This window comes from Microcaecilia unicolor, chromosome 4 (assembly GCF_901765095.1).
Source record: "Microcaecilia unicolor chromosome 4, aMicUni1.1, whole genome shotgun sequence".
NCBI lineage: Eukaryota > Metazoa > Chordata > Amphibia > Gymnophiona > Siphonopidae > Microcaecilia > Microcaecilia unicolor.
In genome coordinates, this window is record NC_044034.1 from 61,745,562 (window position 1) to 61,771,674 (window position 26,113).

The following is a 26,113-nucleotide window of genomic DNA, read 5'->3' on the forward strand; positions in this document are numbered from 1 at the left end:
AGCTATGATTAATGGAAAGAAAATTATCAGGTATGATTATACATAATTTTACCTTCATTTACTATCCCGCCCCATGGAAGGCCTGGGCTACTTGCAATCTAAAATAGTAAACGAGACAAGAAAATAGAGAAATGAGGTTTAGACATGACATTCAGGAAAGGGGGTGGTGGAACCTACAATAATAGGATAGGAGTGGGAGAAAACAAGAGAGGATGCTGCAAGTATCCAAGATTTTACCAGGAAACCACTAGAAATGCATATAGACATTAATGGTATGCATCTTTGAAAAGGTGGGTCTTGAAAGTCTGTTTTTTTTAAATTTGTGAAGCAAGATCTGTAGATGAAGAGAAATGGGGAGACCGTTCCAAAGTTGGGGTCCTTGCACGTAAAAAATAACCTGTCTAGTATGCTCATGGATTATTTCTCAGTGGCTAGGTTGTACTAATTCTGTTGTGCAGATCTGAGTGTTTTTGCTGGGCAGTAAGGAATGAGGTGTTGGAAGAGAGAAAGGGGCTGTCCAGCATGTAAAGTTTTGAAAACAAGCAGTAGGGTTTATAAGTGACTAGTAAAAAAGCCCCGTTTCTGATGCAAATGAAACAGGGGCTAGCAAGGTTTTCTTCTGTGTGCATGTGGGAGTGTGTGCGTCCCTGCCCTCTGCCCTCTCTCCCTTCCCCTGTGCTGTCTGTCCCCTCTGCAAGTTTCCTGCTGTGCTGTGTTTGTGTTACAGAGATAGTGAGGGCTTCTGCCCTCTCTCCCCTCCCCCCTCTGAGTCCTTCACTGTTACAGAGAGAGCGATTTGATTTTGTGCTTTGCTATGTTTTCCTTCACTGTTTGTGTTACAGAGAGAGCAAGGGCGGGGCAGACACTCATGGGGAAACCGGATATCTCTCCCCCTTCACACTTCTGGCTGGAGGCTTCATTTAGAACGTTGGTGGTGCCTTTTATATATAGAGATTATGATGGGTGACAGGAAGCTAATGAGTTTGATATGGGGTGACATGATCATATTTGTATGAGTTGCAAATTAGACGGATAGCAGTGTTTTGAATAATCTGTAGGCGGCGGATATCTTTGATCTGAAAGCCTTTGTAGAGGTAATTACAGTAATCTAGTTAGGGAATGCAGAACAAATAAAACAGTATATTCAGCGCTGTTGGAAGAATCAGAGACTGGATGGAACGAATAAGTTGTAGTTTGTAAACAGTGTCATAACAATCTGAGAGACTTGTGGAAGAAAGAGTAGGTTGAAATCTTCAAGTACTCTAAGGATACAGATGCTTTCTCCGAGGACAAGCAGGCTGCTTGTTCTCACGACTGGGTTGACGTCCACGGCAGCCCCCACCAACCGGAACAAAACTTTGCGGGCGGTCCCGCACGCAGGGCACGCCCACCGCGCATGTGCGGCCGTCTTCCCGCCCGTTCCCGCTCAGTTTTTTTCGATTCCGCGCTGGAGAGAGACGTGTTATCGTCTCTCTCTCTGTCAGCCCCGGGAACCGGATTTTTTTCTCTTTTCGTACGCGTTCACGCTTCTTTCCTTTCTCCTGTAAAAAGAAAAAAAAAAAAAAGGAGTTTGTCCCCTCGTCGTCTTTAGCCGCGGGGGCACCTCGTTGTGGCCTTGTGGCCGCGCGGTCGTTTTCTTTTTCGGGTGTGCTTTTCACCGCCACCATCGACGACTTTGACTTCGCTGACGCGATTTTTCCGTCGATGTCCTCGAAGGTCCCAAGCGGATTCAAGAAGTGTGGTCAGTGCGGCCGGCAGATCTCGCAGACCGTTACTCACGCTTGGTGCCTCCAGTGCCTTGGGCCGGAGCATAATACCAAGACGTGCACCTTGTGTCTCGGCTTGCGGAAGCGGACACAGTTGGCGAGGCAAGTTCTTCTGGACTGTCTTTTTGGAACTTGTGCTGGCCCCTCGACGTCGACGGCATCGGTGTCGACGGCTGGATCTTTGGTACCGGTACAGATGTCGACGAAATCGGCACCGACGATGGCACCGAACCCAGGAGTACAGGTACCGTTGGCCCGCCGGTCTACCGGCGACGGCGGGGGTGAGCGGCCGCGTGGGCAATTCGGCCCCGGCCACTCCCTCTACCCAGGGCCATCGGGACTGAACCCTGTCAGACCCGATCCCTCGAGGCCGGGGAGGTTCTACCTCCTCTTCATCTCTGCCGCCGAGCGCCGATGACTGGCACCGAAAGAAAACCAAAAAGCACCGTCATCGGTCGCCCACGGCGCACGTGACTACCAGCTCCGGCGCCTCCAGAGATGATTCGACGCCGAGGAAGCGGCAGTGCCGAGAGGATCGTTCCCCCTCGGTTGAAGAGGTGTCGGTGCGTCAGTCCATGGGTGCTTCGGTACCGTCTCCTGGACCCGAGCAGCTTCCGGCACCGACGCCCACACTGGCCCCCCCCCTGCCTTTCCCGACAGCGGGCCTTGACGAGTGCCTCCGAGCCATCCTTCCAGGGATTCTGGAAGGGCTGATGCGTCAGACTTTGCCAGCACCGGGGGTGCCTGCGCCCCAGCGCCGTTGATGGAGGCGCCAGTGTGCTGTAGCCCGATGCCAAGGCCTCCGACACCGACGCCGCTTGCGGCACCGGTGTCAACCGCCACGCAGGTGGAATCGACGTCGATGGAGGGAGCTTCATCCCCGCCGGCACGGGAGTCCACCGCTCGACGCCATCATTGAGGACATGGTTCCTTGCAGTCGAGACGGGCCTGGTTCAGGTCTGAGCTGCAAGAGCTCATGTCCGACACTGAGGAAGAGGCCTCGTAGGGGGAAGAGGAGGACCCCAGATATTTCTCCTCAGAGGAGTCTGAAGGCCTTCCCTCCGACCCCACTCCTTCACCGGAGAGGAAGCTCTCGCCCCCTGAGAGCCTCTCCTTTGCCTCCTTCGTCAGGGACATGTCTATTTGCATTCCCTTCCCCGTGGTCTCTGTGGATGAGCTGAGGGCTGAGATGCTCGAAGTCCTCGACTGTCCATCACCACCTAGAGAGTCTTCCACGGTGCCGTTGCACAATGTCCTCAAAGAGACACTGCTTCGGAACTGGCTGAAGCCCTTATCTAACCCCACCATCCCCAAGAAAGCAGAGTCCCAATACAGGATCCACTCTGACCCAGAGTTGATGCGGCCCCAATTGCCTCATGACTCGGCGGTCGTGGACTCTGCTCTCAAGAGGGCACGGAGTTCGAGGGATACTGCTTCGGCGCCCCTGGGGCGGGAGTCTCGCACTCTGGACTCATTTGGGAGGAAGGCCTACCAATCTTCCATGCTCGTCACCCGCATCCAGTCATACCAGCTCTACACGAGCATTCACATGCGGAACAATGTGAAGCAACTGGCGGACCTGGTCGACAAGCTCCCTCCGGAGCAGTCCAGGCCCTTTCAGGAGGTGGACAGGCAGGTGAAGGCGTGCAGAAAGTTCCTGTCCAGGGGTATCTATGACACCTGTGATGTGGCATCTCGAGCTGCAGCCCAAGGTATAGTGATGCGCAGACTCTCCTGGTTGCGTGCCTCTGACCTGGACAACCGCACCCAGAAAAGACTGGTGGATGTCCCTTGCCGGGGGGATAACATTTTTGGTGAGAAGGTCGAGCAGTTGGTGGACCAACTGCACCAGCGGGAAACCGCTCTCGACAAGCTCTCCCACCGGGCACCTTCAGCTTCCACCTCTACAGGTGGATGTTTTTCCCAGGCCAGGCAGGCTGCGCCCTACGCCTACAACAAGAGTAGGTACTCCCAGCCGGCCCTAAGGCCTCCTCAGGCACAGGGACAGTCCCATTGCGCTCGTTCCCGTCAACAGCGTGTGCCTAAGCAGCCCCCGGCGCCTCCACAGCAAAAGCCGGGGACGGGCTTTTAACTGGATCCATGGGAACATAGCCACCATCAAAGTGTCCGTACCGGATGGCCTGCCATTCGGGGGGAGGTTGAAAGCTTTTCACCAAAGGTGGCCTCTGATAACCTCCGACCATTGGGTTCTCCAAATAGTCCGGTGAGGATACACCCTGAATTTGGCCTCCACTCCACCAAATTGCCCGCCGGGAGCCCAATCCTTCAGCTCCCATCACAAGCAGGTACTTGCAGAGGAACTGTCCGCCCTTCTCAGCGCCAATGCGGTTGAGCCCGTACCACCCAGGCAGGAAGGGCAGGGATTCTATTCCAGGTACTTCCTTGTGGAAAAGAAAACAGGGGGGATGCGTCCCATCCTAGACCTGAGAAGCCTGAACAAATACCTGGTCAAAGAAAAGTTCAGGATGCTTTCCTTGGGCACCCTTCTACCAATGATTCAGAAAGACGATTGGCTATGTTCCCTGGATTTAAAGGACGCTTATACTCACATTCCGATACTGCCAGCTCACAGACAGTATCTCCGATTCCGTCTGGGGATACGGCACTTTCAGTATTGTGTGCTGTCCTTTGGGCTTGCCTCTGCACCACGGGTGTTCACGAAGTGTCTCGTGGTGGTTGCGGCGTATCTACGCAAGCTGGGAGTGCATGTGTTCCCGTATCTTGACGATTGGCTGGTCAAGAACACCTCAGAGGCAGGGGCTCTCTGGTCCATGCAGTGCACTATTCACCTCCTGGAGCTGCTGGGGTTTGTGATAAATTACCCAAAGTCTCATCTCCAGCCAGTCCAATCTCTGGAATTCATAGGATCTCTGCTGAATTCACGGATGGCTCAGACCTTTCTTCCCGAAGCGAGGGCCCACAACCTCCTGTCCCTCGCTTCCCAGGCCAGAGCGTCTCAGCAGGTCACAGCTCGGCAGATATTGAGACTCCTGGGTCATATGGCCTCCACGGTTCATGTGACTCCCATGGCTCGTCTTCACATGAGATCTGCTCAATGGACCCTAGCTTCCCGGTGGTGCCAAGCCAACGGGAATCTAGAAGATGTCATCCGCCTGTCCCCCAGTTGTCGCAATTCGCTGCACTGGTGGACACTTCGGACCAATTTGACTCTGGGACGTCCATTCCAAATTCCGCAGCCCACGAAAGTGCTGACGACTGATGCATTTTGCCTGGGATGGGGAGCTCATGTCGTTGGGCTTCACACCCAAGGACTGTGGTCCCTCCAGGAACAAGATCTTCAGATCAACCTCCTGGAGCTCCGAGCGGTGTGGAACGCACTGAAGGCCTTCAGAGATCGGCTGTCCTATCAAATTATCCAAATTCGGACAGACAATCAGGTTGCAATGTATTACATCAACAAGCAGGGGGGCACCGGATCTCGCCCCCTGTGTCAGGAAGGCGTTGGGCCTGCCAGTTCGGCATGCTTCTCCAAGCCACATACCTGGCAGGTGTAAACAACAGTCTGGCCGACAGACTGAGCAGAGTCATGCAACCGCACGAGTGGTCGCTCCATTCCAGAGTGGTACGCAAGATCTTCCGAGAGTGGGGCACTCCCTCGGTGGACCTTTTCGCCTCTCAGACCAACCACAAGCTGCCTCTGTTCTGTTCCAGACTACAGGCACACGGCAGACTACCATCAGATGCCTTTCTCCTCCATTGGGGGACCGGCCTCCTGTATGCTTATCCTCCCATACCTTTGGTGGGGAAGACCTTACTGAAGCTCAAGCAAGACCACGGCACCATGATTCTGATAGCGCCTTTTTTGCCCCGTCAGATCTGGTTCCCTCTACTTCTGGAGTTGTCCTCCGAAGAACCGTGGAGATTGGAGTGTTTTCCGACCCTCATTTCGCAGAACGACGGAGCGCTTCTGCACCCCAACGTTCAGTCTCTGGCTCTCACGGCCTGGATGTTGAGGGCGTAGATTTTGCTTCGTTGATTTTGTCTGAGGGTGTCTCCTGGGTCTTGCTTGCCTCTAGAAGGGATTCCACTAAGAAGAGTTACTTTTTCAAGTGGAGGAGGTTTGTCGTCTGGTTTGAGAGTAAGGCCCTAGAACCTCGTTCTTGCCCTGCAGAGAACCTGCTTGAATACCTTCTGCACTTATCAGAGTCTGGTCTCAAGACCAACTCAGTAAGGAATCATCTTAGTGCGATTAGTGCTTATCATCATCGTGTAGAGGGTAAAGCCATCTCTGGAGAGTCTTTAGTCGTTCGATTTATGAGGCTTGCTTTTGTCAAGACCCCCTGTCAAGCCTCCTGCAGTGTCATGGGATCTCAATGTCCTCACCCAGCTGATGAAACCTCCGTTTGAGCCACTGAATTCCTGCCATCTGAAGTACTTGACCTGGAAGGTCATTTTCTTGATGGCAGTTACTTCAGCTCGCAGAGTCAGTGAGCTGCAAGCCCTGGTAGCTCATGCTCCGTATACCAAATTTAATCATAACAGAGTAGTACTCCGCACTCACCCTAAGTTCCTGCCAAAGGTGGTGTCGGAGTTCCATCTTAACCAGTCAGTTGTCTTGCCAACATTTTTTCCCAGACCACATACCCGCCCTGCTGAACGTCAGTTGCACACATTGGACTGCAAGCGAGCGTTGGCCTTCTATCTGGAGCGGACACAGCCCCACAGACAGTCCGCCCAATTGTTTGTTTCTTTCGACCCCAATAGGAAAGGGGTCGCTGTCGGGAAACGCACCATCTCCAATTGGCTAGCAGATTGCATTTCCTTAACTTACGCCCAGGCTGGGCTGGCTCTTGAGGGTCATGTCACGGCTCATAGTGTTAGAGCCATGGTAGTGTCAGTGGCCCACTTGAAGTCAGCCACTATTGAAGAGATTTGCAAGGCTGCGACGTGGTCATCTGTCCACACATTCACATCACATTACTGCCTCTAGCAGGATACCTGACGCGACAGTCGGTTCGGGCAGTCGGTGCTGCAGAATCTGTTTGGGGTTTGACTCCAACTCCACCCTCCAGGACCCGAATTTATTCTGGTCAGGCTGCACTCTGTTAGTTGTTCTTCGTAGGTCAATTTCTGTTATGCCCTTGCCCTTTGCGAGGTTCAATTGACCTGGGTTCTTGTTTTGAGTGAGCCTGAGAGCTAGGGATACCCCATTCGTGAGAACAAGCAGCCTGGTTGTCCTTGGAGAAAGCGAATGATACATACCTGTTGCAGGTGTTCTCCGAGGACAGCAGGCTGATTGTTCTCACCTACTACCCTCCCTCCCTCCCCTTTGGAGTTGCGTTTTTTCCTCATTCCTTTGCTTGTCATTCAACTGAGCGGGAACGGTCGCGCATGCGTGGTGGGCGTGCCCTGCGTGCGGGACTGCCCGCGAAGTTTTGTTCCGGTTGGTGGGGGCTGCTGTGGATGTCAACCCAGTCGTGAGAACAATCAGCCTGCTGTCCTCGGAGAACACCTGCTACAGGTATGTATCATTCGCTTTCTTTCACCACCTCCTGTGTGTGTCTGGGTTCCTGTTCGGCCATGAGGCCCGTACGAGTGGCTCTGTGTGCGTGGTTTCCGGGTCGTCCGCGAGGCCGGCCTGTTTGCCTATTTCCCTTCTTCCTGAGGTACTGCGGGGGGGGGGGGGGTAGCTTAGGGTTATTGTGTAGCTGGGGTGTGTGGTGGTGGGTCGGTCTCCCCTTGGCCTAGGTCGGCGCCCTGCTGGCCTCGGCCAGGGCCCAAGGGCTCACGACCAACCCAACGGATTACAATCCATGTTGACTTTGTCTCATTAATCCATGCTTTTGAATATGCTCTGTAATTTTGTTCTTTATAATAGTCTCTACCATTTTGCCTGGCACAGATGTCAGACTCAGCGGTCTATAATTTCCCGGATCTCCTCTGGAACCTTTTTTAAAAATCGGTGTTACATTGGCCACCCTCCAATCTTCCGGTACCACGCTCAATTTTAAGTATAAATTACATATTACTAACTATAGCTCCGTAAGTTCATTTTTCAATTCTATCAGTACTTTGGGATGAATACCATCCGGTCCAGGAGATTTGCTACTCTTCAGTTTGTAGAACTGCCCCATTACATCCTCCAGGTTTACAGAGAATTCATTAAGTTTCTCCGACTCGTCAGCATTGAATACCATTTCTGGCACCAGTTTCCCACCCAAATCTTCCTTGGTGAAGACCAAATCAAAGAATTCATTTAATCTGTCCGCTACGGCATTGTGGGAGGGAGGTTCTGGAAGTCAAATGTAGTGGTCCTTTTACCAAGCTGTGAGAAAAAGGGCCCTGCGCTGGCGGCGGGGGCTGTTTTTCTCCGTACACTAGGGCCCCTTTTACTGCAGCAGGTAAAAAAGCCCTCAGCAAACATGGTCATGAGGTAGGAGAGTTCTTACCGAATGGCCATGTGGCAGGGAGCCCTTACCGTCATCCATTCATGTGGCAATAAGGACTCCTGCACTAACCGGTTAGTGTGTGGCAATGTCCGATTACCGCCGGGTTATCGCCACTCATACCATTTCCGGTGGTTTTCTTTTTCCCTTGGAAACTGCACGTGCTCTGGGTGGGACTACCACCGATGGCCGCATTGGGCTTGTGGTAGTCCTGAAAGAACGAGCTGTAAGCCCACGTTGGGCTTATGGCTGCTTTGTAAAAGGGCCCCTTAGGCTCTTAGGTAGAAAGCTGAAATCCAGATCCTCTAGGGTAGCATTTTTTGAAATGCTTCTGAGGCAGTGGACAAAGAAATTATATATATAAGAAGTGATATTAACTGTTAAAATCTGGGGTTTAAAAGTGGTGTTTGAATTCCTATTTCAAAATCAGCTTTTTACCTTGCAAGCAGAGCAAAGGAATGCCAGATGGTTCATATTATTTGAAAGTCTTGCCGGGCTGGGTCAGAAAGGTCAGAAAGACCCTTGTGAGGGATGGATTGCTAAATGCTGGCACAGCTGTAAACTATTATGAATGAACAAAGGAATGAGCCAGACATGCTGAAGTTTAAAAGGCTGAAATACTATTTCAGAAGTTCTTGATATGTAGATTTTGTTATAAGGAAATAGTTGGATTCTAAATAATTCTAGATATTCCTGATGTTTAGATATGTCTTATAAGAATGCTTATTTTAGAATATGTTTACTCTGTGTAGTTAAATGTAGAATACCTTTTTAAATCTAATGTTACTCTTTGTCTGTTGTGGAGAGGCCAACATATGTTTTGAGTTTTCTGTGGTCTTAGCTAGTTTTGTGAAGGAAGCTGAAAGGTGAACGAGGTCAGGGCTAGTCAGCTCTCTTCTCCTTGATTAATTATAGGTAAAATGTAGAAATGATCTTGAAAGTAATAGCCTGATATGTATGCTATTAAGTAAGACTGACTTTTGACCTCTTTAATGAATGCCAGAGTTTAGTTAGTAGGTAGTATGAAGCTGATTAGGAATATGAGAATAACCAATGTTAGATGGGGCCTCTTAGTCTCTAAGGGAATCCAGTTTAAGCTATAGATGAGACATCAATCATAATGAGAAATGTAAGAGACTGGAGACCAAATGTCTGGCATGAGGGGCCCCAGGTCACAGGTCAGTTTAGGATGTCTGGAACCTATGTAACTGATATTTCAAAAGTAATGATTGGTTGAGGCAAGGTAGCCAATCAGTTTCTTAACCAATTGGGAGTAAAGGGGGCTAGGCTAGGAGGAGGGCTTAGGACCCTATTTAAGTGGGAGCAGAAGCAGTTTACGTCAGAAGGAGCTCAGAAGAAAGAGAAGGACAGAAGGAACAGACAGAAGAAGGAGAAGACAGCATAAGAAGAGAGCTGAGAGAAAGACACAGAGAGCTGAGAGAAAGACACAGAGAGCTGAGAGAAAGACACAAAGAGCTAAGAGAAGAGAAGAGAGCTAGAACTGATGTCCTGCTTTGTTTGCTGGCAAATAAAGAAGATTTCTCTCTCATACTGGTGTGTGCTGTCTGACTCCTGAAGTATCACAAATTCCTATCTCAATTCCTGCAACACTTCCACATGCATGACACAAGAGGCAGGCAAAGCTCCACAGTCTTAAATTTGTGGTTAAGACAATGGTGGAGGGATGAGGGATTTAGATTTGTTAGGACCTGGGCACACATTCGGGGGGGGGGGGGGGGGGGAACCTGTTCTGAAAGGATGGGCTCAGCCTTAAGTGGGATGGTACTCAAATTTTGAAAGGGGGGAGAGAGCAGCTTTTAAACTAAAATGAGGAGTGTGATGAAACACCTAGCCGCCAGCTGGAATTACCCCGTGGCCACTTCGAGGGTCTGTCCCCAGCACAGCTGAAATCCGGCTTCTCCTTCCACTTGTACTGTACACTAGCACCCTCCACACTGACTGGGTCATAACCACCTCTGGGTGAGTCCCCCACTCTCCAATTATCCCCAGTGATTTCTAGGTTACTGGAACCACTCTCCCAGTGGTCCCACAGTTCTCAGAAAGCACTTGCAAGCCCAACACACAAACCAGACAGGCAGAACAAAGAATTGTGTTTATTCTCAGAACAGTGGACAAAAATGTGCAGTTGGCAAACAATAACAGGTAACTGAAATATGGATCAATTGTAACACTAACGGAACATCTATATACTGCCTCTAAACAGTACCTGGAAAGATCAGGACATATAATTAAGCCTCAGCAAGGAGATCTGTCTCTTTCCACCTGGCTAGGACTGAAGTCAAAATCAGTACACTCTAAAGGAAGTGAGCTCCTGGGCCAATCGGAGCCCAGTCAATTGAAAGTATATTGCTGCTTGCTTCCTGCTTGTGTTAAAGAAAAAGAACATTCAGTCCCTATAACAGCTTTACAGCAAAGTGACACCACCTGCTGGCCAGATAGGAGAAAAACTACTTCAGACATAATTAAAACAGGCAGATATCCAATGCATTTTACAGGCTTAAAACACACTGTTTCTTCACAAGGGGAAAAGGCAACAGTCGCCCAGTAGCATGTGGTTCAATGTGGAGTATCCTCAAAGGTTACTGTTGAAACAATCTTTAGGGAATCCCAATAGAAAAGCTTCAATAATGGAGGTTTTAATGGGAGAACAAAGTAAAGGATGCAAATTATCCCTGTCAATGTCAAAACAGCTTTTAGATGCTAGTAGAAAACAGAATTTGAAGTGTCTATATACAAATGCTAGAAGCCTAAAAAATAAGATGGGAGAATTGGAGTATATAGCACTAAAAATATAATGGTCATCTCAGAGACCTGGTGGAAGGAGGACAATGTATGGGAAACTGTTGGGGTACAAATGATATTGCAGTGATAGGATCCAATTGGAGGGGGGGGGAGGTTTGCACGATATGTTGGTGTCGAACAAAATAAATATTCTACTTGATGCAGATAGCAGTGTGGCATCATTTGGAATACAAAATCCCATGTGTGAAGGGAAAGAGTTGGTAGGGCTGTACTGCCATCTACCAGGACAGAGCAGACACAGATGAAGAAATGTTGATAGAAATTAGACTGCGTATTGAGGCAAATCTATAGTTTTTAAGCTGGATCCTCACAACTATCAAACTGCAAATTCCTGATATCCAGTCATGATTCAGTTTAACAAATAATCAAACTTCTTATCACACCCAGTCAAAACTTTAGAACTTTATATCTTCAGATCATATCATATAGATTTCCCCAGAACCTCAGTGATGTTAATCGCTAACAATTTCAGTCTTTAGCTATATATAAAACATCAACATATTCACCGGTTCTTTATATATAGCCTCCTCTTACAATTAGCAAAAGTTGTAACTTATCTTTTTCAAGCTTGTTTTATTTGTCGGACCCAGGGGATCAACTGCCCGGCATGCACGTTTCACCCAAACATGGGCTGTCTCAAGGACATTCCTCTGTAATACATAAACCAAAAGGTTACTAGTTTCCCCAGACTGCGGCAGTAAACCCAAGCCCAGAAAATGCTCTACTTTAGATATATAAATTTATCCGACTCATCCTGTAGTCTTCTCAGCGCCAGCTCAGCAAAAGTTAATCATCAGCCAAGATGGCGCTAGCGTTTTTTTGGATCAATTACATATCAGCTGTTAAATGACGTTTATAACCCCGCCCCCCATGGCGTTCCACCGGCAGCAATAGATCCATCATGCACCGCTGTCTGTGGTAGGAAGGACATAATATCAAATCAAAGAAGCCCATTTGATCTCTGCATTCAAACCCTTTGGCGTGACTGTAGCATAAAGAGATTAAATTGCTCCCTATAATTCAAAAGTTTTTTTTACTGACTCACCTTCCTCCCGATTACCTATACAGTCAACAATCCTCCATCTCATATTTTCCACTTTGTGTTGTTTTTGTAGCCAGTGATTCAGTAGCAGAGCTTGTATATTTTGGATTTGAATCCTAGACTTGTGCTCGTTCAGACGTATTTTAATAGTACGAGCACTCCTTCCAATATGGATTAAACCACAGGGGCATGTAATAGCGTGTACCACATTACTACTCTCGCAGTTGGTATCAGATAAACTTCTCAAGGTCCTATCTCTACCCGGTACTGACCAAATTTCACCTACAATAGCTAATGAACACCATTGACAGTGTCCGCAAATAGTTTGACAGCCTCCAGTAGTATTCATAGCATCACTATCTGCAAACCTCTTCTTACTCAAACGTTCTCCCAATGTTAAAAGACATGAGGTAGATCTGAAAAACATGGTTTAAGTTGAAGAACATGCCAATGGTTCTTAACAACTTGCACTATTTTCTGGCTTACATTGGTGAAAGGCAGAACACGTGTCAAACAATTTCCTTCTATGTTTTCAGTTTCCTGTAATAAGAGTGATCTTTGGGCGAACCTTGCTCTAGTATATGCTTTCTTTATAGCAGATCTAGGGTATCCCCTTGCTAGAAATCTTTTTCAATTCAATTGCTTACTTCTTAAAATCCGCTAGCGTGGAACACACCCTTCTGGCCCTCAAAAATTGACTAATTGGAAGATTATATTTCAAATGAAAAGGATGAAAACTACCGAATTGTAGTAGTGTATTCCTGCTTACTGATTTTCGGTAAAGAGATGTGTACAGTCTATCTCCTTCTTTATTTATCAGGAGATCCAGAAATTCAATAGCTGTACTTTGAGCAGTCATAGTAAAAGAAATATTTATTTACCTTTACCTGTTTTTCCTCCATGGCCAGCAGGAAAATAAATCCTCCTCCTGTCTATGGAGTTAAAAATAATTAAAACACTAAAAAGTATCTATTACCAGACTGAGAGGGTCTCGGAATCCATACCCATTTGTAGCCTTTCTAGTACAGTTTGAATGTGTTTTGGCACTGTAAGATGACATCCACATGACTTTTGCATGCTGTTCATGGACAACACCAGTTAAGGTAAGCAGCTTTACTACAATGTGTGCCTCAAATTAAGATGTTATTTTAACTCTTTTTCCTAGGTTTCGTTCTCAACTTCCTGTTAATCATACTGATAGTGAAATAATGTTGCAGTACTGTCCACCTGTTTTACCACAGCTCATGAAGGAAGTTGGTATTGTTGTTTCTCATGTGAATAGTCCTTCTGATTTCTGTATTCAGTTGGTAAGTATTTTACTGTTATACTGCTTTGGTTGTGGGACAGGATGACTGACTGGTGTAGAGAGCAGTTTATTAGTTCTTTAGCAATTTGTTGTAAATTTCTGTTTCCTCTCTATTTATAGCTGTAAAAATAGGGGATATAATTTTTTTTCCAAAGGATCTCAGGCTTAGAATATTTTTTTAATTACCATCTGCATCTTGGATACTAGTCCAGCAGTTCTCAGCCTTCTCATGATCACTGTAACTCTTTAACTAGTTTGAGAGAACTTATGTACATAAGTTTTCATGTATTTAAAATTCATTGCTTGTGCAAATAAAGGTCAATAAAATTGTAGGTGGCTTTCTTTGTGGGGGATTGGGGGCAGCATGGACCCTTTCACACTCGGGATTGAAGGAAACGTACTTAACTGGATCAAAGGCTTTCTAACCACCAGAACTTATCAAGTAAAATCAGTCAAACATATCACCACCATGGAAAGCAGTCTGCGGAGTACCTCAAGGATCACCATTATCACCAATACTCTTCAACATGATGATGATTCCACTGGCACAGTCCTTATCCAACCAAGGCCTTAACCCATTCATTTACACAGATGATGTTACAATATACATCCCCTTTAGACATGATCTGACAGAAATAACCAACAAAATCAACGATGGTCTAAACATCATGGACTCCTGGACAAACTCATTCCAACTGAAACTGGACACCGAAAAAACACATTGCCTTATCCTCTCCTCTCCATATAACAAATACCAACCCACAACCATAAATACTCCAGGACATATACCCTCTCTACCTCAGACAGTTTGAAAATACTCGGTGTCACACTCGATTGCAACCTTATCCTCGAGAGCCAAGTAAACTCTGTAACAAAGAAAATGTTCTATTCAATGTGGAAGCTCAAACGATTAAAACCTTTCTTCCCAAGAGCAACTTTTTGATACCTAAATGGTCCTAAGCCATGCAGAGTATTCCAACGGAATCTACGCGGGCTGCAAAGAACTCATAAAAAAACTCCAGACCGCCCAAAATACAGCAGCCAGGCTGATATTCAGCAAAACACGCTTCGAGAAAAGTTGCATTGGCTCCGAAAGAACGGATCATCTTCAAAATCTGCACCTTAGTCCACAAAATCATGTACGGCGTAGTCCCAGGATACATGACAGACCTTATAGACTTACCAATAAGAAACAGTCAGATCGTCAAGATCCTACCTAAACCTACACAACACAAATTTCAAAGGACTGAAATACAAAACAACTTATGCAGTCGGCTTCTCCTACATAAGTGCACAACTATGGAATGGGCTCCCAAAAGCTGTGAAAACCAGTCACGACAACTTGAACTTCAGGAAATCACTAAAAACCTACCTCTTCAAAAAGGCCTACCCCAACGACCCCACGTAACCCTCTTCACCTACCAACACACCATCACTATGATCGAACAGGACGTCACGCAATCTTCATCCTTTCCGACCCTCCACTTATTCCTCATACGATCACTATACAACTTTGTATTTGTTATCCACCGATTGGGCAAATGCCTTTGACGGTACTATGTAAGCCACATTGAGCATGCAAATAGGTGGGAAAATGTGGGGTACAAATGCAATAAATATATTAAATTCATTTTTAGTTAGCCTTTGGGAATCACAATCTTATTACTTGAGTGGGTGAATGCAAGAATTCCACATATTAGGTAAGTGTATTCATTTGAAACGGCATGGAAAATAGCAGTGAGATCTTATGTTTTGTCATTTTGGCTCAAAACAGGAGAAAACCTAAAAGATGCTTCTGCTACCTTTTGTTATAGGGATGTTACCTCCTGCCTGGCTACTCATGAGTTGGCCTTGAATTATCAGAAGGTAGAAATACTTTTTTTAACCTCTGGATACGTTCCTTATTTCTCTGCCTCTTTCACATAGGTGTTACACTGTGTTATCTGAGGGTGGTTTTGGACATGTAGTTAAAAATGAGATCCCATATTAATGTGATAGTTTGTAGGTCATTTTATAAAATGAGTTCAGCATCTCTTGCAACCAATTTTGGATGATAACTGATTTTTGTAGTTAAACGGGAAATGCCATCTTCTGTGATGGGCCCTCCTACTGTTAATCCTACAAGAGCAGACCATTTCCCTCCAGCCTTCTAGCTTTTGGCTGTCATCTGTAAGATGGAGCTCCCTCTAGTGATCCCTTTCTGGTCATTACACCAGCCTTTCACTGGGAAAACTCCCTTTGGTGTCTTCTTCATTGCAGGGCATGTCCTATGCCTATCACAGTATGTCCCAGTCACAGATCACATTACCCCTATTTTGATGCAGCAACATATGATTGCCTATTGAATATCCCTATGCGATATGAAGTTCTTATGCTGGTCTCTAAGGTTTAGGATAATCTGTCTCTGGAGTGCATGTGGGTTCTTTTGATGGCCCATGTGGCCAGTCTTCCACTCCATCAGCTCAAATTTCAACTGTATGTTATCGTTTTTTTTTTATTTTTTATTTATAATTTTCAAATAATACAAACCATGTATATACATACAAAGAATGTTAGAAAATGATATTACAGGATATCTCCAAAACTCTAACACAATTAGGTAATAGTTCTTCTTACTTTGACCACAATAAGTCAGACAAGATACTAGGAATTAAGCTAAGGAATTATTTTCTTAATAATTAATTGAGAGGAAAAGACACATAAACCAACTAGCTGATATTACTAGCATATCAAACCGTGTGATGATTCAGGTAGATCCAATACCACCACTCTCCTCTTTGGCAACCACCCATGCCTGCAATTTCTCAAGGTCAAGAAAAACACATAGTTAACATCATTTAAAGAAACAAAACATCTACACAAATATTTCAGTACAAAAGATCCACCTAATGCGAGTATTTGTGGCTTTAGCGCCAGAAACTCTCGCCCTCTTTTCTGTGTTTCTTTATTCATTTCAGGAAAAACTTGTATCTTGGCCCCCAGGAATAATGCTTCCATATGTTTAAAATATAAATGAAAAATGTTATTCCTATCCGGCTCCAGTGCAAAGGTCACAAGGAGAGTGGTACGGTGAGTTATCACCTCTAGAGAACTTTCCAGAAATTCTGTAAGGTTAAGTCCAGGTTGAGAGCCTTGGGAGGGAGTTCTGATTCCTGAGATATATTGAGCTCTGGTAATTGGTGGAAAACCCTCTACCGGAACTCCCAGAATTTCACCAAAGTACTTTTTTAACATGTCTATTGCTGGAATCAGTGGAGACTTTGGGAAATTTAGAAATCTTAAATTATTTCTCCTTCCTCGGTTATCAAGAAATTCTAGCTTCCTAGCTAGAATTTCCCTTTCTTTAACCATTACTCCTGTTAAGTTCTGCAGTTTTTGTGTCTCTTCTCCTAGTGTCTCAATTTTCCTCTCATTTTCTTGTAATCTCCTGGATAGGACACTTTGTTCTTGCTTTAAGTCTAGATATTCTGTTTTAATGGAGTTTGTTACCTGGGTTAGGGTTAATTCCCTGGATAGTGTCCCACAGTGTCTCCATCGTTATAACAGCTGGTCTTATTTCCACTCGATTTCTCTCAGGAGCAGCCTCCAGAATCAGGGGAGATATCAGGCTTTCAGCCCTTATACTACCAGCAGTGTTCCGTTCTGGGGTTGAGGTAGCGGCAGGGCCCCCTTCTGCAGCTCAAGATCTCACCATTTCGGAAGGGTCATCGAACTGCTTCCGGGTCGAGGAGGAGCTGTAATCTGAGGCGGGCTTAGCGAAGCCGCCTCAATGCTTCGGTCCGTCTGGCCAGCATCGGGTCCCGTCAGCGTTGGCGTCTGCAGCTTCAACGCCTGGACTCCGAACTGTTCCAGCGTCTTTTGCTGGGTAGCCGGTTTCGCGGGGTCAGAGGAGGCTGAAGCCCCGGTCTTGCCCTTCCTCTTCCCCATAATATCAACGGGGAAGAGTGCTGCGTCCCAGGTATGTCCGCTGAGAAAATCAGGAGCTCCCAGACGTGCGTCCTCTCACAGCGCCATCTTGTCCTGTCTTCAACTGTATGTTATCGTTGTCTAACGGTAGGTATCATATAACTAGGATATGGGCATTTGTTTGCTATGTTCTGTTCTTGTGGAATGCTTTACTCAATTCCTTTGTGCAGTGTGCAGGGACTGTAAATTTATTTGGAAAGCCCTGAAAACATATTTGTTCAGGCAGACATATTTATCTTCTTGAAATATGCTGCTATTGTCAACATTTAGTATCTTTTCCACATTATGATATATGGGATTGAGATTTATTGTAATCTATTTGTGTGCGAAGTTGTTTTGATTATATTTAATTTGTAAATGATTGAAACTTACTGTGAACTTTGGCGGGAAATACATTTTCATAAATATACTTCCATTACGTTCCAAGGATCAGTCCAGACGGATAGCTCTACTAGCCATTGCACCTCATCTTTGCAGGAGGCCGGTGAGTGTGCTCTCGGACAGTGTCACAACCGTGTCTTTCATCAACAGACAAGGAAGAACAAAGAGTGTAACTGTAGGCCAGGGGACGCATCTCCGTTTTTCAGTGGGCAGAATTGAACATACCGATTTCATCATCTCGTGTAGTGGGTTCACTGAACTCGTAAACGGATTTCCTCAGCAGAGTGTCTCTGCACCTGGGTGAATGTCAACTGTCAGACTGCATTTCTCCTCATTTACACATGGTGGGACCTTCCAGTTCTGTACCTCATGGCATCCAAACTCAGTGCGTAAGTCCACAGATCTATAACTGCTTTAGGGAGAGACTGCCTAGGAATGGATGCAGTAGTACATCCTTGGCCATTAGATGGCCTCCTTTTCGTGTTTCCTCCATGGCCTCTGGTGGGAAGGACATTCTTGTAGCTTCGGACTGGCTCATATGCCCTTGGTTTGTGGACCTCAAATCGCTCCTCCGTTGACACCTCACAGATGGGCTTATTGTACCAAGGTCCCGTACTTGTGGAGGATCCCCTTCCGCTTTGGTGTTAGGGAAGAGTGGGGATCTTTCCTGCCCCACTAGACCACCAGGACGTACTGAGGTGTGTTTGGGGGGCACACCGGCACCCATCCAGGGCTAGAGCAAGGAAGGAGAAGGGATGAGGGCGAAATGTTGAAGCTAGTTTGGTTGGTCTCTGTTTCCCTTCCCTGCTCAGTCGTTCTTCATACACTTAAAACAAATCAACCTATGAGCTACTGCATCCACGTTGTCCTTTATTAGTAGCGTTTTTATTTAATCTCACTTTTAATTTCAAACATGCCAGCTTGTGCAGCATATGGATGTACACAGAGGAAGTATAATAACGGAATAACTTTTTATAGGTAGAGTAGTGATTTGTTATAAATGGAAATCAGTGTGTCATTTGGAGGGGCTGGTAATAGGGACACCCTAGCAGAGATTTTTTTTTCTCCTGGTAAAGGGCCAGTAGAATAGTCATGTTTGAGAATCGGGTGCTCAACATTCAGAGTTTCTAGCTATCTAGTTGTTTACGACATTCTGCTTATGCTGAAGATGCTGCTTATGCTGAGGAGGAAGATGGTATGTTATGAGAATCGGGTGCTCAACATTCAGAGTTTCTAGCTAAGGATGATGATGCTTATCCTTAGGGTGATGATACTGCTTATGCTGAGAAAGATGCTAGCTGCTTTTGCTGAGGAGGAGGATGATGATGGTGCTGCTGCTGCTTATGCTGAGGAGGATTCTGATGCTTATTTTGAGAAGGAGGCTGCTGCTGCTGCTTATGCTGAGGAGGAGAAGGAGGAGGCTGCTGCTGCTGCTGCTTATGCTGAGGAGGAGAAGCAGGAGGCTGCTGCTGCTGCTGCTTATGCTGAGGAGGAGAAGCAGGAGGCTGCTGCTTATGCTGAGAAGGAGGAGGAGGCTGCTGCTTATGCTGAGGAGAAGGAGGAGGCTGCTGCTGATGCTGAGGAGGAGGAGGCTGCCGCTGCTGATGCTGAGGAGGAGGAGGCTGCCGCTGCTTATGCTGAAGAGGAGGATGCTTATGCTGAGGATGTTTACAATAGCAATATTCATGTTGACCTTATTAATATTGGGCTACTTTTGGGTTGGAACAATTTTTGTCATCTGACAACACTGCTCTGGACGTTAAGGGAACTTGACCCTATTTGGTAGGGAGAGGATATTTGTTTTTTTGTATGAGTGAGAGAATCGTTAGAAATTAGAAGTTTGCTTCACTTGGTGAGAGAGGTCTAAGATGCTTAAGAATTTAGAGAAAATCCATTCTGGGTTTAAACAAAGGCATTATTTGGAAATGTTGTTCCATGTGTCTGTACAAAGGGAAGCTGGGATTTAATGAGACTGTTTTAAGACGAGCTTGTTAAACTGCTTCTGGGGAAGTGTAACTTAAAAAACACTGTGATAGTTTCATTTATTATCCTGAATTTCTTAAGGAAGAGAAGTTCAGAGCTAAAAATGGCTTTAGAGTGTTCAGAGCTGCGTATGAGCTAAAGTAATTCAGAGCTGAAAGCAGCTTCAGAATGCTCAGTGCTGCATAGGAGCTAAAGTAATTACTACTACTATTTAGCATTTCTATAGCGCTACAAGGCGTACGCAGCGCTGCACAAGCATAGAAGAAAGACAGTCCCTGCTCAAAGAGCTTACAATCTAATTCAGGAGCCGATGATCAGAAGCCAACGCAGAAGCTAGAGGCTGTTAGCGCCACGGGCTCTGAATGCAACTAGCATGCAAATGCATGCAAAACAGGGCTCTTAGCGCAAGTAGCATGCAAATGCATGGTAAACCTATTTATCCCCAATGATCAGCAACCAACGCGGGCTTGCTGGCTGCAGCAAACCCTAACGCCAGCTCAGAGCTGGTGTTAGGGTTTGTAGACCATTGGGGAGGAATGCTAGCAGGCCCCCATTTCCCCCCCAATGCAGCAGGATCCCCGATCTGACCATCCCCCCCCCCCCCCAAAGCGTCAGGAGGGTTTGGAACAGCACAGAGCTTTTGATTATCTGCCCATCAGAGCTGACTTAGTCCAGCGCTGGTCTCAGGTAGCGCTGCCGCATTGCCTGCCCTGCTGTATCGTCCCCATTATGTCGGGCATGCTCAGTTTCTCTAAAAGGAGCATGCCGACATGAGAGGAATAGACAGCAGGGCAGGCAATGTGGTGGCGCTGGAGACCAACTCTGGATGAAGTCTTCAGCTGACGGGGGTTGAGGACTTCCGCCAGCCAAGATGTACAGCGGCAGCGGAGTGGGGGGGGGGGGGGGCGCGGCCCAAAATGTGCCCCCCCCCCCCCCCCCAACCTTGGACTCTGGCCCCCTCCCATGTCGAAGTCTGGCTACACCCCTGCTGCTCAGAGTGCATCAGTTGACCTTATTAGGTTTTTGGGAATTTAGAACAGGGATTAAGAAGGTTAGATTGAGAACAGGAGACGGCATAACTCCAAAAAAGTGAAGCCACTTAGGTTAATCTGTATTTCCCCTTTTCTGTGCAGCCGTCGTTCATCATCAAAACAAAGCAAGCAAACAAACCTATGAGCTGCTGCATCCATGTTGTCATTCTTTATTGTTGGTAGCATTTTTATTTAGTCTCACTTATATTTTCTAACATGCTGGCATGTGCCTCATACAGATGTCCACGGAAGAAGTATAATAACAGAATAATGTATTTTGTAGGGTCAATTTATCCCTCCCAAATGGTGGTTCACCCACCAATACCTAGGAAAAAATAAATCACCCAAGGCTGCATCAGTTAGGAGTTTTATTAGATACCTTATTTCTTACCATGTACAATTAGCAGATCAGTGATATCTCACTGGGAGTACAGAACATTGCTGTACAAAAGTACTGCTATATCTGAGACTCCGAATTATATATATGCAATCAAATACTTTTATTTATTTTTCTCCAAGTTTATGTACAATCAATTGCTTATGGTAGTACAGTACCACAGCGCTACACATAGGTGTTCTCTGGGTCTGAGTCTCTAATGTTTTATTTTAGGGTCTTGTTAATTGTTATTAACAATTATGTTAATAAGCTTTGGATGTTACTCAATTCTATTATTATGACTCACTGTATTTCCAGTTTTGGCACAGTATAAGTCATCACAAAGACAAAATAAAAGAAAACCGATGGACTGCTTTAGAGGCTTATAGCCCATTTAGTTATGGTTAAATAAATGAGAGATCTGCATGAAAAAAATGTTTTATTATTTTGACTTATGAAAACCACTTGTCTCTGAAACATGTTCAAAACAGAATAATCCATTGATACAAAAGAGATGAGGTGACGATGCGATTCCATGTGCCCCAATGAAAGGAGAGTTTTTAATTTAACTTCTAATCTTTATAGCACTGTGCTTCCCAAGACAACAGCAGTTAAGATACTCAACAGTAACCAGGATAGTCTCACAGAAATTTAGCCATATATTACTGCATTGTATAGAACTTTTGTCCTCTACTTAAGGCATTGCCTATCCAACTAGAACAACTTTTGACTTTTTATAGATGGACCACGCATAGGCAGTCCATTATTTCTAATCTTTTACTGTTGCTTTCAATAGCGTTTGCTATTGTTTTGGTGTACTTGTGACTTGCCTACTGCCAGCAAACTACGCCTACTGGCTTCAACCCATATAATGGGCTAGATAGCCTCATATCGTCTCCTGTTCTCAAGCTAACCTCCTTGAAGAGACTAACAATTATTTTTTGATTTCTCAAATAGTTAGCATACATGGCCTTACCGCCCCAGAAGGTACTGACTTAGTTGCACAGGTCTTGCTCCTTATTTTGTTGAGAAGGATAGTAGGTCCTGAGAACCTGTCCAGAAAAGCTTCACCAAGGAATAGATCCGGAGTCTGGTCTAGCTGCTGAGACCCATTTTACCCATCGCAAGAAATCTCTGGAACCGGTGAAGATTTTTTTTTTTTTTTAATTTCAGTGTCAACACGTAGGGATTTTTTTTGTTTTAATTTACAGACACCAACATTTGGCGGACACTGGGGCAAGAGTAGTGGGATTACTATTTACTGAATGGCCTGCAGCTGGATAGTCCCTGCCAAAAGACACACACTGGTTAGAGCAAGTTATTTTAAAAGACTATTGTTAGAGAAAAGTTGTTGAATACTTATTGAAGTATTTACTGGGTCTATAAAGAAAAGAATATTAGTTAGACATACATCCTAAATTGGAAAACAGATTAAAATACAATATATAAATAGTACTATCCTGATGTCAGGGTTGAAATTTTATCTACAAGAGTAATTTTCCTTTAAAATTGATATTGCAGTCTAGGCAAGTGTTTTTAGCTCACTTTAACGCTGTTCGATGTAAATTTCTAAAGTGTATGAACAATTTTTTAAAGACCTTGTTATCTTATGAAGCCTGCAGAAGCCTCTTAACTGCTTGTCACTTGTTTGGAGGTCACTGCAAATCAGTTCTGGTTGATTTTAGCTTCAGTGGTACCAAGGTTAGACGTGTGCTTTGCTTAAGGGGAAACTATCCTACTCCTATACTGTGACCAACAGCTCACTCAGCTATTTCAGAGAAACAAAGCATTACTGAAACCTAGGGGGTGCTACACTATGATGATGTGGACTGGACAGCTATGAAAGCTGCATCTGTTAACAACTTTTCCTGCAGTAAACATTCAAGAAAACTGTACTAAAATTACCTTTACCGGTGGTACTTGTTGCCGGTGCGACATCACCATATGTATCAAACAACTTACATATAAAGTTCAAAATAATAAAAAAAATTTTAACAAATAGTATACAAATTGAAAATGTATTAAACTGAACAATTACACACATAAAACTTTGTGCACACAAGTCACCCCAAAATTTCATAAATACCTATCAAATTCTCAAAGTACTATTTGTGCAGGTCACACTGTGATATCTCCAATCTAATTTCTATTCCTCTTCTTCCCTGCCTTTCTCTTGCGCTCTGTGGAATGCCCGCTCTCTGTAACAAACTTTCCTACATCCATGACCTCTTTATCTCTCGTACTCTCTTTACCCTTTACCCTGAAGACTCTGCTTCAGTCGCGGCCCTATGCCATGGAGGTTAACTTTTCTCCCATACTTCTCGCCAGGATGGCCAGGGAGGTGGTGTCGGGCTACTACTTGGTCCACTGTCTTGATCTTATTCTCTTCTCAGACTGCTCACTCTGTGCCTCAACTCTTCCTCTCTCTGACCATCATCTGATAACTTTCACCCTTCTCCCCAGTCCCGTCCAATCTTAACCAATACATTTAGGAATCTTCAGGCCATTGGTTCTTCCACTCTGTCCTCCAATGTTTCAAATCTCTTCTCTACCACTATGTTATCCAAGTCTGTCAACAAGGCTGTGTCTTCCTATAATGCTATTCTCTCCTCTGCTCTGGATACTCTCGCTCCTCCCATTCCCCGTTAAAAACATACCAAACCCCAGCCTTGGCTGACCTCTAGAATCCGCTACCTAAGTTCCTGTGCTTGCTCTGCCGAACGCCTTTGGCTGAAATCCCGTGCCCATGCTGACTTAATACATTTCAGATTCTTGCTGACCTCCTTCCAGTCTGCTCTTTTACTTGCCAAACAGGACTATTACATCCTGTTGACAAATTCTCTTGGCTCAAACCTTCGATGTCTCTTTGCCACACTGAACTCTCTCCTCAAAGTGCCTTCACCTCCAACTCCCCCTTCACTTCCCCCCAGACTCTGACTGAGTTCTTTCATGATAAGGTTCACAAAATTAAACTTGAATTCTCAACCAAGTCACCTCCACCTCTCCTTCCCTTAGTCCATTCTCTCAACCCTCCAACCCCTGCCTCCTTTTCTGAAATCACTGAAAAGGAAACTACACATCTTATTTCCTCCTCGAAACTAACTTACCTGTTCCTCTGATCCTATTCCCACCCATCTACTTAACACTATCTCTCCTACTGTAATCCTTTTTATCTGTCATATCCTCAATCTGTCACTTTCCACTGCGACTGTTCCTGATGCCTTCAAACATTCCATAGTCACACCACACCTTAAAAAAAAAACCTTCATTGGACCCTACCTGTCCATTCAACTATCGCCCCCATCTCCCTCCTCTATTTCCTATCCAAGATACTTGAATGTGCTATTCACCGCCGTTGCCTTGACTTTTTCATCTCAAGCTATTCTTGATCCACTTCAATCTGGCTTTCACCCCCTTCATTCAACTGAAACAGCGCTTGCTAAAGTCTCCAATGGATCTGTTCCTGGCCAGATCCAAAGGTATCTATTCTATCTTCATCCTTCTCGATCTATCTGTTGCTTTTGACACTGTTGATCACAGCCCACTCCCTTTATACGCATCCCCACTTGGATTTCAGGGCTCTGTTCTTTCCTGGTTTTCTTCTTATCTCTCCCTGCGTACCTTTAGTGGATACTCTAGTGGATCCTCCTCTACTTCTATCCCACTGTCAGTTGGTGTACCTCAGGGGTCTGTCCTGGGACCTCTTCTTTTCTCCATCTATACTTCTTCCCTTGGTACTCTGATCTCATCCCATGGTTTTCAGTATCATCTTTAAGCTGATGACTCCTAGATCTACCTCTCCACACCAGAAATCTCAGCCGAAATCCAGGCCAAAGTATCAGCCTGCCTGTCTGACATTGCTGCCTGGATGTCTCTGCGCCATCTGAAACTAAACATGACCAAGACTGAGCTTCTTATCTTCCCCCTAAACCAACCTCTCCTCCTCCCCTATTCTCTAGTTCTGTGGATAACACTCTCATCCTTCCTGTCTCATCAGCTCGTAACCTTGGGGTTATCGTCGACTCCTCCCTCTCATCTGCACATATTGAGCAGACTGCTAAAACCTGTCATTTCTTTCTTTATAATATCACCAAAATTCGCCCTTTCCTTTCTGAGCACACTACCAGAACCCTCATCCACACTCTTATCACCTTTCGCTTAGACTATTGCAACTTTCTTCTCACAGGTCTCCCATTTAGCCATCTCTCTCCTCTTCAATCTCTTCAAAATTCTGCTGCACAACTAATATTCCGCCAGTGTCCTTATGCTCATATTAGCCCTCTCCTCAAGTCACTTCACTTGCTTCCTATCCGTTTCCGCATACAGTTCAAACTCCTCTTATTGGCCTATAAGTGCATTCACTCTGCAGCTCCTCAGTACCTCTCCACTCTCATCTCTCCCTACATTCCTCCCCGGGAACTCCGTTCACTGGGTAAATCTCTTATCTGCACCCTTCTCTTCCACTGCTAACTCCAGACTCCGTTCCTTTTATCTTGCTGCACCATATGCCTGGAATAGACTTCCTGAGCCGGTACGTCAAGCTCCATCTCTGGCCGTCTTCAAATCTAATCTAAAAGCCCACCTTTTTGATGCTGCTTTTAACTCCTAACCCTTATTCACTTCAGAACCCTTATTTTATCATCCTCACTTTAATATTGGCTTATCTCTTGTTTGTCCTGTTTGTCTGTCCTAATTAGATTGTAAGCTCTGTCGAGTAGGGACTGTCTCTTCGTGTTCAAGTGTACAGCGCTGCGTACGTCTAGTAGCGCTTTAGAAATGTAGTAGTAGTAGTAGTAATCCGGTATTGCAATTCTCTCCCCTTGCTCTGCTCTCCTGAGTAGACAGCCTTGTGCCTTGACTCTTGTGTTCGGGCAGGAGCCCTGAGAGCCACTTCAGCTGGCAGCAGCGGGGCTTAAGTAAAGTTTAAAAAAAAAAAGAAAAAAAGCTGTTTTAAACCGGCTCCTTTCTTTTTCTTGTTTTCTGAGCTGTCTGGGAGAGTGGAGTTTGCTAG

General features: G+C 45.5%; 1 protein-coding gene across 1 annotated transcript in view; it reads left to right on the top strand.

The window, feature by feature from the left end:
* The window catches only part of RNF17 (ring finger protein 17), a 785,154-nt gene that overhangs the window by 335,787 nt on the left and 423,254 nt on the right, over window positions 1-26,113 (top strand). Inside the window, 1 exon segment of the mRNA XM_030200280.1 lies at window positions 13,225-13,366. Within this exon segment, the coding sequence (XP_030056140.1) occupies window positions 13,225-13,366 (142 nt within the window).